Source organism: Narcine bancroftii, chromosome 8, assembly GCF_036971445.1.
Source record: "Narcine bancroftii isolate sNarBan1 chromosome 8, sNarBan1.hap1, whole genome shotgun sequence".
NCBI classification, from domain to species: Eukaryota; Metazoa; Chordata; class Chondrichthyes; order Torpediniformes; family Narcinidae; genus Narcine; species Narcine bancroftii.
Genome location: NC_091476.1, coordinates 109,372,570 through 109,390,513, shown reverse-complemented (window position 1 = coordinate 109,390,513; position 17,944 = coordinate 109,372,570). Strand labels below are relative to the sequence as shown.

General features: G+C 42.6%; 1 protein-coding gene across 1 annotated transcript in view; it reads right to left on the bottom strand.

Annotated features, from left to right (window-relative positions):
* Positions 1-1,971: 1,971 nt before the first annotated feature.
* ttc12 (tetratricopeptide repeat domain 12) overlaps positions 1,972-17,944 on the bottom strand; it is a 103,634-nt gene continuing 87,661 nt past the window's right edge. Inside the window, exon 21 of the mRNA XM_069894843.1 lies at positions 1,972-2,179. Coding sequence (XP_069750944.1) covers positions 2,161-2,179 — 19 coding nt within the window. The 3' untranslated portion in view covers positions 1,972-2,160. The remainder of the gene's footprint in view (positions 2,180-17,944) is intronic.

The window sequence follows — 17,944 nt, the reverse complement described above, 5'->3', positions numbered from 1 at the left end:
GGCTATAGACTACGACCATTCTATTTTTTTCCCCATTCTTTACCACAACCTCCTTGGCTTGCCAAAGGTTATGGCTGGCCTCAGTGATGCCCTCGCCTAACAATTGCTGAACTTCCAACTTAATGAACGCCTTGTCAGCCACAGAGTACCATCTACTCCTGGCTCTGGGTGCCTTTGCAAAAACTTTGAAGAATGCCTATAGAGACTTCACAAGTAGGGGTTAATCGGACATGCTGTGGAATAATGGATTATTGTTTTGGAAAGCAACAGATGAACAAATTCAGAAAATTGGGTCTGGTGCTGCAGTCTGTCTGATCAGAAGGAATCTGTTGTGTGTGTCCAATGAGCAACAAATGTCTCTGAAAACCTGACAAGAACCTTCGCCAAAGCTTGCTGAAGATTCATAAATGTTAAATTCTGTGCCCGATACCGGTGAACTTGGAGGAGTGAAGTGAGAGTGGACTGTGAATCATACAACTTTTCTGAACTTATACATTACATACATGTGCGCTTGGATTTAGAAGGGGGTTAAGTTAGGCTAAGTTTGTAGTAATAAGTTAAAGTTTGATCCTGTCTTTATGCTTAAAGAACATTAAAAGTAACCATTTATCTTGGTGAATTTCTATTGCAGTTGGGTTTTGGGGTCCTCTTGGCCTGTCATGTGTCTGTAAATTGTTCATTGCTGATGGTGGGGGGGGGGGGGGGGGGGGGGGGGGAAATGGGGCCTATCAAATTTTAATGTAACTTTCTGAAGTTGGCATTGGAAGTCCAGCCCCAGTAGCAAGGCATAACGAGTAGCCCAAAATGTTTGTAAACTATGCCTCCAACTATCAGGATCACATGGATGGCTGCCATGTGTGATTTGGATACGAGTGATACCTTGCCCTTGGCAGGTCGTACTTTAAGCGATAAGTGCTCAGCAGTATTGCGATGAATAAAACTTTCTTTACTACCATCATCGAATAAACAGTTGGTAACGTGCTCGTTTACCTGGACGTCCATCACGGATATGGCGAGTTCATGTAATGTTTCTTGGCTCAGGATGATGGGGGCCAGTATAGACTCGCTGTCTGAGTTCAGTGAGTGCGCATGATTCTGAGATGGCCACCCTTGACCCCAAGATGGCTGCCCTTGCTGTTCCCTCATGGTGTTGTATACCTGAGAAGATGGCATTTGCCATGTGGTTCAAGATGGCAGCACCCATGACTCGCACACAGTGTCGCTGGTTCAGAGAGGAGATGGCGCTGATCGCACTGTCTAGAGTGATGACTGTTCGCACCCAGCGCTGCTAGGTTTCGCAGGCAGTTTGGACTGGCAACTCTTGGCAATATTTCCCTTTTTCCTGCACCTATCTCTTACTGCATCCTTGGCAGGGCAGTGTTTCCTCGGGTGCCTGCAGAAATAGCAATTGGGAAGATCACCCACAATGATGGTTGAGGTCAGGTCACTAGGGGAGTAGGACGGTGTAGCAGACCTGTCGCTCACAGAGCGGGACAAATCCCCATCCCAGGATAGCAGCCCCCATGGCAACCAAGAGGTGTCTGATTAATTATCCGAGTCTCTGTCAGCTAAACTGCCCTCTGCCTTTTATCCAGAAGTCTCTGTCTTATGTACTAGCCATGTAAGCATCCCAGATGAGGTCCTCAGCATTCTGTGGAGCCGACATGGCCTACAGTCGCACGCTCTGCAAAGGCTCCGGAGGGCCAGCAGGTACTCGGCACTTGACTCACCAGGTCGCTGCTTTCTGGTGGCCAGTCAGTTAGCATCCATTGTGATAACATCCACGGTGTAGCCAAATGTGTCCAGGGCATCTGGTGATCGAGGATCGATGTTGAGCTTCTCAGGTTTCAGGTACTGTTCCATGTTTTTTTGAAACATTATAGTTAATAAAATTGATGCACCATCAATAATCACAAAAGACTGAAGTTGTGAAACTGATTAGCTTTTATTAGCTATAGACGGGAACAGCCATCAACCTCACTGACTGATCGAGGCAGAGTGGAACGGGGAGCATGCAATGGTTATGGAGAGGATCGGTCTCGGGAGGTGTGACCAGCCGCCAGCAGGCAATCATAACTTACCAGTGGTTTACCACACTAACTTTGTCTGCTAGTGTACAATATGCTAGCATGCATTTTCTAGTGTTGCTGAAGAACTACTTCACTCCTGCTGACTTGCTCTGGAAAAAAAAACTTAATTGAGTCATGGAAAAAGAGATTAATATTGGCCGGTGCATTGGAGGCAATTCCTCAATACTTTAACAAATAGTACTGTGGAATCAATGATGTCCACCGGAAGTGCTAAAATCATTCTGTGCTCAAAGCACTGTGAATGAATAGCACACTGCCATACAAAGATTGCCAATTTTTAATGCAGTTACAGTCGTTTTGAATTCACACTGTACAAATGTCCACAAAGGAACAGAAACCAAACACAGTCTGATGGAAGAACTTCGCATTGGTGGAAAAAAAAGAATGGCCAACATTTCAGGATGAAACTCTTTATCATGTCTGAAGAAGTGAGGTACAGAAAGCAGCCACTTTTATTATGCACTTATCAGTCAATTCAAAAGCTGGTGGAAGGAAAATTAAGTGTGCTCCAATGGCCTTTGGAATAAACTCAGTGAGATCAATTATATTTCTGAAGCATTCTAAGAAGTTTGCAACACAATTGGTTCTCAAAACATAATGGATGATGAAATGTCTAGTCTATATCTATAATGCAAAGCTAAAGTTTATTCAATATCTATAATACTTCATCACAAAAAGATCCACTAAATATGATGTCAGGAAATACCAGTTCACTCTTAAAATGAACAGCATGGCTTCAAATGAACATTCAGTAAATTGCTGACACATTCAGGTTATACAAATCATTTTGCTTGAACATTTTTTGAGGAAATTAGGCTGCATTTGTCAAGTGCTAAAAACATTGCAAGTTTTCTGGTGTCTTGTCTGAAGTTATTTGTATTGAACCTGGATAATGCCAGCAGACTAGTAACATGAGAAAGAACTACATTAAAGGTGAGCCCAAATCACGTGATTACTTGGGATCCACAAGTCAATACATTTCCATGATTAAAATGGATCCAAGTCTTCGACAACAAGCATCCCAGACATTAAAAGGCCGTGTCCAACTTTAACATTCTAATGGATACCACCAAACTTAGGTCAGCTGACTTAGAATAAATTGGAGATGGACTTGCATCTGAATTTATTTGCTGGAACTGTAAATGGCACAGACTGCCCATTTATCTTATGTGAATTTATGGGCACATCATGATTCATCTAATTGGAGTGGCTTCTACAACTCTGAAGTTTCACCTGCATTATTCTTATCCACCACTCCCTGAAATTCTGCTTTTAACAGAAAAGGATGTTCATTGAAGCAAGAAGGTGCCAAGGGCACTAAAGGATTCCAGATCATGATGGAGGTTTGGATCTGGAGCTTGGGTTACCGATGGTTTGGACTGAAGTCTGTGCGACCGCAGAGCCTGCAGGAGTACTGGAAGCAAATCCACGGACACTCGGTGTCTTTGAAGAGGCTCTTTTTCGCTTCTCTTTTTTCTGACTGGACCAAAATACTTGTAAAGTCCCCAAAGAGGGTGGAGATAGGCGTATTCCAAATTCCAGACCACTCTTTGTCTTGTGAAAAAAAAATATGAATAGAGTTCAAGTCTATATTTGTGCAAGTAAACCTACTTCTCACAAAGTGCGAGGGCAAGAACATTGGGCTGATTGATGGATCTGTGAAATTCTATTATTTTAATCTGTTCAATTATTTGAATCATCTTCTTTGAAAACAGGTTTCTCCAGTCTTGATTCCAACATGTAGTTCAGCTTTTCTGTACTGCTATTGGTTAAATAAAAAGTTGTGTTCTGACTTGTACATACATCCAGGAAGAATAGAAATAATTAGATTACTTAACCATCAATCTTGTCCGAGAACCACAAAGCTCTTTGATTGGGATTGATGCTACACAATTTGTATTCTATAACTAGACGAAAACATGAATGTCTGCAGACACTGTGATTGTAGTAAGAACACAGAAATGCTGGAGGACCTCAGCAGGTCTCGCAGCGTCCATAGGAGGTAAAGATACATTACCCATATTTTGGATCTGAGCCCTCTTCCTCAAGATACAAGACATGCCAAGTTCCTCCAGCATTTCTGTGATTTTACTGTATTCTATAACTAACCCACTCATTATAAATTACCAGGGAAATAGTCTCTCTGCATTCTCAATCCCATGGCATCTCTGGTTTAATTATATTTCTGACCCATCTCGAATTCATTAAAGTGACAGAACACACAGATCAACAATCAATTCTTCAAAAAAATTTTAGATCCCTTCTCAGGCAACTTCAAAACAGAATAAACCTGGCTCTTCAAAGTTCAAAATAAAAGAACAACTATACACCATCAATGTCTCCAGAAGACTGAAGTTGAGTAAACTGATAGACTTTTATTCACTAAAGAACAAAGGCACATCCATGCTGCTCGACTGTCCTGCACTGGGGAGGGGGCTGTGGAACAATCACCTTTATTCAGTAGCCTGTGGGAGGCGCCACATGTACAGCCAGCCAATGGGTGTGCACAAGCAGATAAATATATACGTACAGTGGTTTACCACATTCATCCCTTGCTGTTTTAAAAGAGTTCATTGGATTGAAGTGGTGATGCTACAGTTACAAATAAAGTCTTTCAGATTTTTCACTAGATTTTTCACTGTGACCATCATAATACTGCCTGTGATTGTGGCGCAGTGGTGGGGTCCTGGGCAGTCTGGGGCACCTGTGTGCAATCATCACCATTGAGCTGGTAGGTATGTGGCTACAAGTCTGGCGTGTCCTCTGTTGGGGGCTGAGGTAATGTGCCATGGCCCTGGTGCATCGTCGGTGGCTAACGGTGAGGGGGTGTGAAGTGATCAGTGCAGGTATCCAGAGCCCCTGGGGGCACCAGATACTGAACAGAGTCAGTGTCCTCATGCCCATCAGGTACGTCATGTAGGCATATTGGGGGTTGGCATGGAGGCAGTGAACCCTTTTGACCAGAGTGTCAGACTTATGGCTCATCATGTTTCCAGAATAGGACTGACCCTGGGGACATCAGCCACACTGGCAATGTGGTCCCTATCGCAGATTTTCTGGTAAAGGAAAACATACATTCATGCAGTGTGGCATTCGTGGCAGTACATAGAAGGGACCTGATGGAGTGGAGCCCCTCTGGGAGGAACTCTTGCCAGCGAGAGACCGCAGGTCTAGGAGGACGGCCTTCCAGTCTGTGATGTTCTCCCTTTCCTGCCCATTCCCCCAGGGGTTGTAGCTGGTGGTCCTGCTCGTAACAATGCCTCTGGCCAGCAGGTACTGATGCAGCTTGTCGCTCAAATAAACAGGTCTCCTGTTCGCTATGAATATTAGGTGGGGAAGCTGAATAGTTGAAGAGACTGCACATTGATGACTGTGGCAACTATCATGTCAGAGCAAATGGAAAATGGGAGTACTCATCAATTACATTGAGGAAGTACAAATTGCAGTCCGTGGAGGGCAGGGGTCCTTTGAAGTTGACACTCAGGCATTCAAAGGGACGGATAGCTTTATCAACTGTGCATTATCTGGCCAGTTGAAGTGTGCTTTTCACTCCACATAGACCTGGCAGTTTTTGGACATTGACCTTATCTCTTTAATGGAGTACAGCTTTGATGTAGTAGAAAAACCTGGTAACTCTGGGGTGGCAGAGATCTCTGTGAAGAGCTTGTAAGCAGTCAATCAGGTCCTATGGGATAGGGCATCAGGTGGCTCATTGAGTTTCCCAGGCCAGTACAAAGGTATCATAATTGTAGGTGGACAGTTCAATTCTCCACCTCAATATCTTGTCGTTCTTGATTTTACCTCACTGCTGATTATTGAACATGATAGCAAATGCACCTTGGTCAGTTAGCAGGGTGAATTGTTTACTGACCAGGTAGTATCTCCAGTGCCGCACTGCCTCAACAAAGGCCTGGGCCTCCTTCTCGATGGAGGACTGTCGAATTTTGTGGCCCTGGAGGGTATGGGAAAAGAAACCAACTTGTCTGCCCACCTGGTTAAGGGTAGCAATCAGAGTAAAATCTGAAGCTTCACTTTCAACCTGGAACGGGATGGATCCATCCACAGGATGCATTGTGGCCTTGGCAATATTTGCCTTGATGTGGCTGAAGGCTGCACGGACCTCTGGCGTCAGAAGGAAAGAGGTGGATTTGATGAGGGGGTGGGCCTTATCTGCATAGTTTTGGACCCACTGGGCATAGCAAGAGAAAAAGCCCAGGCACCTTTTCAGGGCCTTAAGGCTGTGGGAGAAGTTCCACAAGTGGCTGCATGCAGTCAGCGTCTGAACCAATGACTGTGTTCTCAATGACACAGCCAAGGATAGCAAGGTGGGTTGTGAAAAATACGCACTTGGCCTTATCGTATGCTAGATTGAGGAGCTTGGCAGTTTGGAGGAATTTTTGAGTGTTGGCGTCATGGTCCTGAAGGTCATGGCCGTAGATGGTGACATTGTCGAGATATGGGAATGTGGCCTGCAGCTCCTACTGATCTACCACAGGGTCCATCACCCGCTTGAAGACCGAGACTCCATTGGTGATGCTAAAGGAAGTGGTAGAAATGGCTAAATGCCTCGAACCCAATATATTGGTGGTCCTCTGGGTGGATAGGGAGCTGATGATATGCGGATTTCAGGTCGATGGTAGAGAAGACCCGATACTGTGTGATTTGATTCACCATTTCAGATATATAGGGGAGGGGATATCCATCTAGTTCTGTGTACCTATTAATGGTCTGACTGTTGTTAATGACCATCCTGTTCTTCTCCTCATTCTTCACTACCACCACCTGTGCTCTCCAAGGGCTGGTGCTGGCTTCAATGATGCCCTCATTAAGTAGCCTCTGCATCTCTGCCCAAATAAAGGCCCTGTTCCTGGCACTGTACTACTTTTGTTGGTGACAGGTTTATAGTCGGGGGTGAGATTGGTAAACATCAGTGGAGGGGCAATTTTGAGCATGAAGTCTGCAGATTGTACGTGATGAGTGACTGGATTGCTGGATGTGTGCGATTTGTGGTGGGGGGGAGAGGGCTGAAGGATAGGTGGAGTGCAGTGGGCGATTTGAGAACTGCTAGTTACAGACAGGGAGGGATGAATGGACCCCATCAAACTCCAAGGTCACGCTTTTAAGGCGACATTGAAAATCAAGTCCCAGCAGCATAGAGCTGTAACATCTCTAAAAGTTTAAAGTCTTTATGGTCTGCCTCCCACATGGTCAGAGTCACTACGCAGTAGCCATGGACATCCGCCGTATGTGACTATGTGGTTTATTGGCCTCATCACTAGGGCTTCACTCATTAAGTAGCCTCTGCTCATCAGGATGAATGAAGCACTCTGTGCTCCCACTATTGAACAGGAAACTCATCATGTAGCCGTTTACCTGAATATCCATCATTGACTTGGCGAGTTGATGCGGACTATCCTGGTTGAGTTTGATGGAGGCCAGTGCCAGAACGTTGCTTGTCGCTGCAGTGGAGAAATTGTATGCTGATTTGAAAGATGGTGGTGTCCAAGATGACGCCCCAATGGACCGCAAGCAGCGCTGCTGAGACCCGAAGATAGTGCCCAAGATGGCGGCCCAAGGGACTTGCACGTGGCACTGCTAGTTCTTGGCGATAGCGGTATCCAATATGGCAGCCCTCATGGTCTGCACGCGTCACTGCTGGGAAGGGGTTTGGATCTTCTCACCTTAGCATAGTGTCCCTTCTTCCTGCAGCTGGAGAAGACCGTGTCTTTCACTGGTCAGCCGGGTGCTTGCCCAGACTGCAGAAGTAGTACTTTGGGTGCTCCTAGAGTACAGAGGCCATGATCAAGTCATTGATGGAACCTGGCGATGGTGGTAGAAGGCATTCACGGAGTGAATCTGACCGCTGTGGTCAGATTATTAGTGGGGTGAGGGGGTGGCAGCACGTCCCAAGATTGTGACACCCAGGACAACCACAAGGCGGCTGTATTGTCAGTTGAACAAGCCTTCATATTCTGAAGGGCCACCTCCAGCATACCTGCCAGCTCGACTGCTCTCCACGGGCTAAGCTCCCCTTGCTCCAATAATCTTTGGCGGATGTAATTCGACCTGATCCCTGGAACATAGGCATCCCCAATCAGATCCTCCGTGTATTTCGCAGCCATCATGGTCTTACACTTATAGGCCCTTCCAAGAGTTCGCTGGGCCCAGAGATACTTGCCGTTTGAGTCCTGCTTTCAGGTCACTACTTTCACATCACCAGGAGGTGCCCGGCGTAGACTTCATTAATCTTTCGCAGGTACTGGTGCTTCAGAATGTCCATGGCCTCCTGATACAATGCAGAGTCCCTGATCATTGAGTACCCCAGGGTGCAGTACCTGTAATTTGTCAGTCTCTGACTACATGATGGCTGAAGATGCCTGCAGGAATGGCTCGAAACAGCGTGGCCAGAGATCAAAGTCGTTAAAATTCCAGCTTCTGTGGCTTCAGGATCTGCTCCATTATAATAATTATAGCAAATAAAATTGATGCCCCATCAATGACTCCAAAAGACTGAAGTTGAGGCTTTTATTTGCTATAGAACAAAGGCATGTCCATGCTGCTCAACTGTCCTGCACTGGGGAAGGGGCTGTAGAACAATCACCTTTATTCAGGAGCCTGTGGGCGGGGCCACAGGTACAGTCGGGTGTGCTCAAGCAGATAAATATACATATACAGTGGTTTACCACACAACTTTGTTCACTCTGTACTGTTGAGAGCTAATCCTGTAATTCAAGTTATTACTCACTTACATTTCAAAGTTAGAATGTTTTTTTCCTTCTCAGATGCATTAATAGGTTTCTGTTTGATATTATCAATGTTTTGAGAGTTACATTTCAGTATTAGCGGAGTAATCATTTGTAAGAGCAGAGTGTGGAGGTCATTAAAACGTGAATTATTGGGCTGTTGTCAGATTTTATATGGTAATTTATTAAAATCACTTTGCTCTTCCCTTGATGTTCAATTGTTTGTTCCTTGTTCAGAGGGAAGGCATAAAATCTGCGGACACTGTGATTGTAGTAAATACTCAAAATTGCTTGAAAAACTCAGTGGATCCTGCAGCATCCACATAAGGAAAAGATGCATAACCAACATTTCAGGCCTGAGCCCTTCAAAGAGGAGTAAAATGCAGGCAGGTGCTTCAATAAAAAGGTAGGAGAGGAGCATAGGCCAAGAGACAAGAGGCCATAGGTGAACATGGATAGGAGGCCAGGAGAGAAAAGCTGAGAATCCATCTGGGGAGGGAGATAGTTCTGAGAATGCAGAACTGGAAGAGAGAGGGATAGGGAGAGAGAGACAAGGGAAAGGAACTGGAGAACTGGAAACATGGTGATGGGGAATGAGAAGTGGGGGCAGAGAGGGGGTCCTCATAGAAACTGGAGAAGCTGTTATTAATGTCAGCTGGTTGGAAGGTGCCCAGATGGAATTGCTCCTCCAATTTGCGCATGGACTCAGTTGTGCAGTACTCGAGTCCATGGACAGATATGTCAGCATAGGAGATGGGCAAAGAATTGAAATGGGGTTGCCACAGGGAAATCCCCACTATTACACTGGACAAAGGTGCTCAATAAAGCAAACTTGCAGTCTGCATTCAGTCTCTCTAATGATGAGGAGAACATAATGGGAGAACCAGATGCAGTAGATGACCACTGCAGATTCACAAGGGAAGTGTTGCTTCACTGTTTGGGGCACCAAATGGTGGTAAGTGAGGAGGTGTGAGTGCAAGTGTGGCATTTTCTGTGGTCACAGGGGTAGGTTCCATGGCAACAATTGATGGGAAGGCATGAGACAGTCATGGAGGAAGTGGCCTTTTCAGAAGGCGGAAAGGGAAGGAATCTTGAATAAATTCCAAAATTCTAAATAACTTTGACAATTAATTACTAAATGTCTACCCACTGAGTCACAAACAATTGATTCTAATTTGATAGGCAGTTTCTTGTTAATCAAAATAGCAACACCTCTCGCTTTTGAATTGAAGGAAGAAGATACAACTTGACCAATCCAATCCCTTTTTCAATTTCTGATGTTCTTTTTCAGTCAAATAAGTTTCTTGCAAAAAAGCAATATCTACTTTCAATTTTTTAATATAAGCCAAAACTCTCTTCCTCTTAATCAGATTATAGAGCCCATTAACATTAAAAGTCATAAATTTAATTTACTTGCCACCATATTTAATACTGTGAATGTTAAACTTCTGCCACCCACAGTTAAACTGCAAAGTAAAATACATCTCCTTTATAGAAAAGAAAGAAGCCCTTAAAAAGAGTATATATATCTATATATATAGATATATATAGATATATATACACACACACACACACACACACACACACACACACACACACACATAAAACCCCCATAAAAGAAAAAACACCGACAGGCACTACTATCCCACACTATTGTATGGGAAGTGATCAACGTCTCCAAGTGGCCAATGACTTCAGAAGAAGCAAACAAAAGCACCTCCCCCAACAGAACAATTAAGTAAAATCAACAATACTTTAAAACATTTTAAGTATCATACGCAGTTTGCAAATCTCTGTTAACTTGGTCATCATCAATGTCAATTTCAGATAGTTTGTGGCATCCACCTTCTGTGAACCAGAAAAGCTGAGAACCCATCAGGGGAGAGAGGTAGTTCTGAGAATACAGAACTGGAAGACAGAGGGATAGGGAAAGAGAGACAAGGGAAAGGAACTGGAGATCTGGAAACATGATGATGGGGACCTTGACCTGGCTTCAATTGTTGAGAAAGTTGATCTTGACTTTTCATCTGCTTATTTTCAGGCAGTGAATTTGCAAATAAAAGAGCATCATCTTCATCAATGAAAAACTGGGTTTGATATTCACCATAAAAACCTTGAGAGTGGCAGGGTATCTAAACACAAATTTATATCCTTTCTTCCATAATCCAGCTTTAGCAGGGTTAAACTCTTTATGCTCTTAATAATAGTTTGGCTCAGATCTGCATTTAAAAAAATCAGTTATTCTTGACCAACAAAGGAGTCTGGGGCTTTCTTGCATTTTGAACTGCAACTCTTAAAATCATTGCTTTGTCTTGAAAACCTAGACATCTAATAAAAACAGGTTGACCAGGAAAAGGTTTCTTCCTAATAGCTGTGTGTGCTCTGTCTAATTCCAAACCATTTGGAAAATAATCTCTTCCCAAAACTTCAGGAATCCAATTCTGAAAAAACTGATCCGGATCTGTTTCTTCAAATTCTTCCAGTAAACAATCTTAACATTATTTCTACGACTGATTTTCCAAAACATCAATTTTCTTTAATAAATCATTTCTTTGTACTTCCCAAGCAGTAAAAGAATCCTCCATCTTAATAACTGTATCTTTACATTGTACCACATCTTCATGACAATCCTGAATCTCCTCTTCAATTTTCAAAAATTTAATTTTCATTTTATCCACAGCTTTGCACATTTTGCCACATCAGTCTTAATCATCAACATTTCATCCTTCAAACTATTAAACTGTTCCTTCATAGATGAAAAACCTTGACTCATTTGAGTTGATAAAAGTTGCATTTGTTTAGTTAAAATATTAAACTGGCTTGATGGGTCTGCATGAGTTGCAGGTCCAGATTTACTCTGTGCATTGAACAGTCTTAGCTAAGGGCCTACCCTGATAAATTACTGTTTTTTTTCTTCTTCAGTCATTGGAAAGGTTTCCTCTTCTTCAGCCATTCCAACAATGTCTTCTTCTTCGACCTCTGTCAACATAGACAGCAGTTCCATCTGTATGTGAGGTTTAGGCCCCTCCCCTCAACAATTCAGCACTTCTGGGCTGAGGAGTCCACCCTCCCCTTCCCCCCCCCCCCCACAGCGAGAATCGGACCCTGTCCAGTGCACACGCTTGGCTGCTCCTGGGACTCAGGAGGAAGTCATCTCTGAGCTCCAGCGCCATCTTTCTTGGAGCTCCGAGGGGAGGGGAAGGTGCCGGAGTTGCCTGAATGCTAGGCAGAACCTGTCGCATAGACTTCGGTGGATGAAGAATCAACTTCGCAGGCTCTGTTTGCAAGGTAGGCCCAAGTCGTTTTTTTCCCAGTTTGTTGTTTTGTCTTTTTCATGATTACTTCCAGTACTGTTTATAATAGTTCCAATAAATCTCAGTAATGTTATTTTATTCTAAAAAAAAACCTTTTTGGTCGGGTTTTGGAAAGTTCTGCCTGGAAAGGCACTCTTCCCACATCTTCCACCTTTGCCATCACGCCACGCCCCCTTGGAAAGGAAAGGAGAGGGAAACATGCATCTGGTCATGGGATCACATTGTAGTTGAAAGAATTTATGGAAGATGATACATTGGATGTGGAGGCTGGTGAGGTGGCTGTTGAGGACAAGGGGAATCCTGTCCTTGTTGTATCTGGGGCCAGAGGGAGCCAGGGCAGATGCACAAGAAATGGAGGATATACGGGTGAGGGCCAAATTAATGGTAGTGGAAGGGAAGCCACTTTTTTTAAAGGAGGACATCTCAGATCTCACATGGAAGGCTTTATACTTCGAGCAGATGCAACAGAGATGGAGGAATATGAGAAAGGTGTAGCATCCTTACAGGGGACAGGATGTGAAGTGGTGTAGCTGAAGTAACTGTGGAAGTTGATGGGTTTGTAGAAAGTGACACTTTCCATAGACCTTTTTGTCTCAGTATCTGGGAAGTTTGGTTACCATTTCCCTCGAGCATCAGGTCAGTGCTGCTCAACAATAGTGGAATTCACTGATACAACCTCCATCTTTTCCCCTTACAGATAGCAAACAGTTCCTTTTATTTCTTCTATATTAAATTATATCCTGCTTAACTTTATCCAAACCTCCAACTCCCCATGGTTCTAGTAATGTTATTATCCTTGTCTAACAGAAATCAATATAGCTATTGAAATTTTCATTTGACCTCAAGAAGTCTAATTGAATTTTTAGTAGAATTGAAATGGTCAAACACAAGTTCTTGGAAGAAATAAAAGCCACTACAGGTGCAAATAAAACAAAGTGGTTTACATTTAAGCATGGTAATGGGAAGTTACAAGTCTAATCAATTCATTATTCTTGGAAGGTCAATGACCATTGGAAAATCAGTACCACCATTTGGAACTGCAGAATCTCCAAGAGGTTCCACACTTTTTTCCTTGTTTTGGGTGTGTGTGGGTCAGAAAACCTAAAGGCCTTATGTTCTCACTTGTCCTTTCTTCTCTTCAAGCCTACTGTGCTTTTATTGGAGTGATTCAATTGTGATCTTCTGGCCCTGAATAGTTTGGCATTTTTCAATTCTTCAAATTGTTTACTCAGTTGAGAAGCTCCATCAAACACATTTTTCAAGCAGAGAATATGCACAGGCTTGTCTATGAATTCTCAAATAGCTATTCTCTGCTCAAGCAACACACTGGCTAATCTGTCAACTGGCCGCTCAATGAATTGGTTAAAGAAGCTGCTTTGCCGAGAGCATGTGAGCACGATGGCGGACCTACCCTCTCAGAATTCCATGCAGCAGAGAAACCCTTCCATGAGTGCTCCATGCATACAGCCCTTTCTCTGCTGCATGGAATTCTGGGAGGGCAGGTCCACCATCGTTCTCTCTCTTGTTTTCTTTGCGACTTTCCCACAATCTTTATAAATTGTGCGCCAATGTGTTTTATTGCCGCTACCACTTTCCCCATGGACCTTTATAAATTTATAAAGATTTATATATGTTAGCACAACAATAGGGCTGAAGGGCTCATACTGTGCTGACATAATATTTAATTATGTCATAATTAGCATGAATAATTTTGTTTAAATAAAAGATCATAATACATTGATCAAGATTTAGTAAATTGAATACAAAGTTTATACCTTCTTTTTAATCTTTTGTTTCCTTCACGCTCCTGCACGCACACAAAAACATCATCAACATGTCCCTACCACACTGGGCTAATGGGCATGCAGGCATGAGATGACCTTGGGGATGGTACACCCTACCTAGGTTGTCCATCCCCAGGGAGATTTGATGGCTGTTTGCTGATTCATAAGTGTTCACAATGGCCCTTTAACTGGTATATTGGTCGTTAATTACTAGGATAAGGTGCCAGTGTGAAAGCAGCTCGTCTTGTATCTTCATAGCTTGAGTTTTTTTTAATCTCAAATTTACACAAGCTCCCCTGAAAAGCAGATGATGGAAGGTCATTCTGGGTTTTCATGCTCCACTAACTGCTCTAGGTTCTCTATTGAAATACTTTCCTGAATCTCCTCAGCATGCAACAATTATTCTTCAGACTCATTCAACTTAAATGGTGCAATTGTATGCATGGTGTCAAGTTTCAGATCCACTTAGGAGCAAGAAATTGCAGAAAGTTCATCACATCGCCTGCCACAAAGAGTTTCTGATGACATTTCTTTCTAAATATTTTTCATAAGCCTCAGGAAATTTAACTTTCACAGATGCACCATTGTGTCCAAGATCACAAGAAAATTCAGGGGGTTGTTAATGCAGCTGAATCATCAGATAAATCCTCTTCCAAGCCACTTACTCCATCTACAGGTTCCCCTTGATTTGGAAACACAGCCAACATACTAAAAGATTCATCCCATCCCGGCTACACTCTCTTAATCCACTTGCCATTTGGAAGAATATTCACAAGTATATGATCACACACCACTAAATTCAAGGATAGTTTATTCCCATTGTTATCAGACTCCTGACAGAATCTCAGCAATAAAATAATGTTGCCCTAGCTTGCATTAACTAATGCCCCTTTACAACTCTCCATGATTCTTTCACTGCTGTACAGGTTTGGGTTGACTAGCTGGATTGCTCGCAAATTGAACTTTCTTACTGTACTTCCATGTATACGATAAATTTGAACCCTAAATTAGGATAGGCATTCAAGGACATATTGAGAGCAACCTTGATGCTGAAAGTAGTCCTGTGCCACATTAAAAAAAAATGTAAGAAAGAGAACTAAACAAATGATGCGAAGTAGAAGAGCCGGTCTGGTGAAGTTAAATGAGTTGTCAAAGGCAATGCCTTAAAGGAGAAACAAAAGAGCAAAGAAAAATGGAACACAATCATTTTGAAACCATTTCCCTTTCAAGATCCAAGTCATCTGTTCAGACTGCAGTATGCAAGATATCTTGGGGATGGTTCACTTTTCCTGTGTATTTCCTAGAGGTCCTTCTCAAGTAATTCCACTGTGCTAAAGTAATTTCAAGTAAGTAGATGGTTATTTTTCAATTCAGCAATAATGGAATTAAGCATCAGGATGATGTTGTTATATGCCGTATGTGCTACGGTAAAATATTTAATTGGGCCACTTCTATGAATGAGCTTTCAGGTACTTGAGAAGGGAATCACCAGAAAGTATGCAGGAACAGTGAGTTGAATCATCTACAACGCACACCCCAGTGATAATAGATTACTCAGAACTTGACAAAAGAATAGCCTTCCATTTTTTTTTAAAAAAAAGCAAAGCCAATTCATAAAAGTGGTCCAATGAGATGTATGCAGCTTGGTTGGTCACGTTGTTTCACAAAGATGTTGGAGCAGGTTTTCTACACTAGCAAAAGCTGAAGATGTTTGCAATAAAGTTGCTGACACATGTTGGGCAACTCAATAGATTAGTATGCTTAACTTTGATTAATTGTCAAGAGAAAAAAGGATAATTTTAACACACTGAATACTGTAGAACCCTTGTCTTAAGCTGTCAAAAGAGTGATGGCATAATGTACAAGAGGCTTCATCCATTTGTTTGCTGTATGCCTTTCATAGAAACATAGAAGATAGGAGCAGGAGTAGGTCATTCGACCCTTCAAGCCTGCTCCGCCATTCAACGAGATCATGGCTGATCTTAAAGTTCAGTACCCCGTCCCCGCCTTCTCTCCGTAACCTTTAATACCCTTATACTGAAGAAATATATCTAATTCCCTCTTAAATATATTTAATGAACCTGCCTCCACTGCCCTCTGTGGCAATGAATTCCACAGATTCACCACCCTCTGGGTAAAGAAATTCCTCCTCATCTCGGTCCTAAATGGTTTGCCTATTATCCTCAAACCATGGCCCCGGGTTCTGGATTTTCCCATCATTGGAAACATCCCATCTGCATCCATTATGTCCAGTCCTGCCAGAATTTTATATGTCTCTATGAGATCCCCTCTCAATCTTCTAAACTCGAGGGAGTACAATCCCAATTTGCGCAATCTTTCCTCATAAGTCATTCCTGCCATTCCAGGTATCAGCCTGGTGAATCGCCTCTGCACTCCCTCCATTGCAAGAACATCCTTCCTTAGATAAGGTGACCAAAACTGCACACAATACTCCAGGTGTGGTCTCACCAAGGCCCTGTACAGCTGCAGTAAGGTATCTTTGTTCCTATACTCAAACCCTCTTGATATGAAGGCCAACATACCATTTGCCTTTTTAACCGCCTGCTGTACCTGCATGTTCGCCTTCAGAGACTGGTGTACAAGTACCCCTAGGTCTCTGCACTTCCCCATCTCTTAATCTATTGCCATTCAAATAGTAATCTGCCCTCCGGTTTGTATTACCAAAGTGGATAACCTCACATTTATCCACATTGTAGTGTATTTGCCATGTATCTTCCCAGTCCCTCAATTTATCCAAATTACCATGAAGAAAATAAGTGAACAGAAAATCCCTTGAAAGAAATAGAAGGTATTTTTCTGACCAAGTTAGGAGCTCAATTTATCATCATTCAGCAGTGGAGATTCATATACTGGCATTGTAAAAATTAATTAACTTTCTAGGTGTTCATCTATTTGGCTGAAATCATCTCATCCATCATGGAAATGATTTCATTCATCTATCTGGGATTGATGTGCCACAGGTAAAATGTGCAGTCCCTATTGCAGATTGAAATATTGTACTGTATTTACTAGCATAAACTGATCCTTTACAACAATTACATTCAACTTCAAAGGGCACTTTGAATTTGAATATTTTCCTGTTTTATATAACCCAGTGAAATCATCAAACATTAATTCTATAATTGGATATTCAGAGTTCTTGGATTTTGAGGAAAATAAACTGATGTTATCAGTATTGCTGATTGGGCTCATCTTCAACAGGAGCAAAGTAGTCTGCAGACGACCAGTAAGAGGTTTGATTTAACTTGGCAGATTGTTATTTACACCCCAGACTTTATTTCTGATATTTTCTGTTGTGAATGAATTGCACTGATTTATTCTGAGCTGCTTGAGTGAAGTTCTGTGCCAATTCCCTTCGAGGGGTAGTGGTACTGAGTGAACATTGGTTGCAGCTTCTCATAGCCAACATCACTCTGATGTCTTTGTAGCTAACTCAGAGAGAAGAGAACCTTGAGGGAGACCAGTGTCGAAATTGTAGGGGCCCTGTCAGAAATATTTAAAATGACCTTAGCCTCTGGTGTTGTGTCAGAGGATTGGAGGGTAGATCGTTGTTCCGTTGTTTTAAAAAGGCTCCAAAAGTAAACCAGGAAATTACAGGCCTGATGTCAATAGTAGGTAAATTTACATGAAGGTGTTCTGAGAGATCGGATATACAATTATTTGGACAGTCAAGGGCTGATTAAGGATAGTCACCATGGCCTTGTGCATGGCAGGTCATATTTAATGAATCTTACAGAGTTTATCAAGGAGGTTGCCAAGAAAGTAGATGAAGGAAAGGATGGAGATGTTATCTACATGGACTTTAGTAAGACCTTTGACAAGGTCCAACATGGGAGGTTAGTTCAGATTCAAAGTATCCATGAAGTTGTTGTAAATTGGATTCAAAATTGGCTGTTTGGAAGAAGTCAGAGAGTGGTAGTGGATGATTGCTTCTCAGACTGGTGTGCTTCAGGGATCTATGCTGGGTCCATTGTTGTCTATATCAATGATCT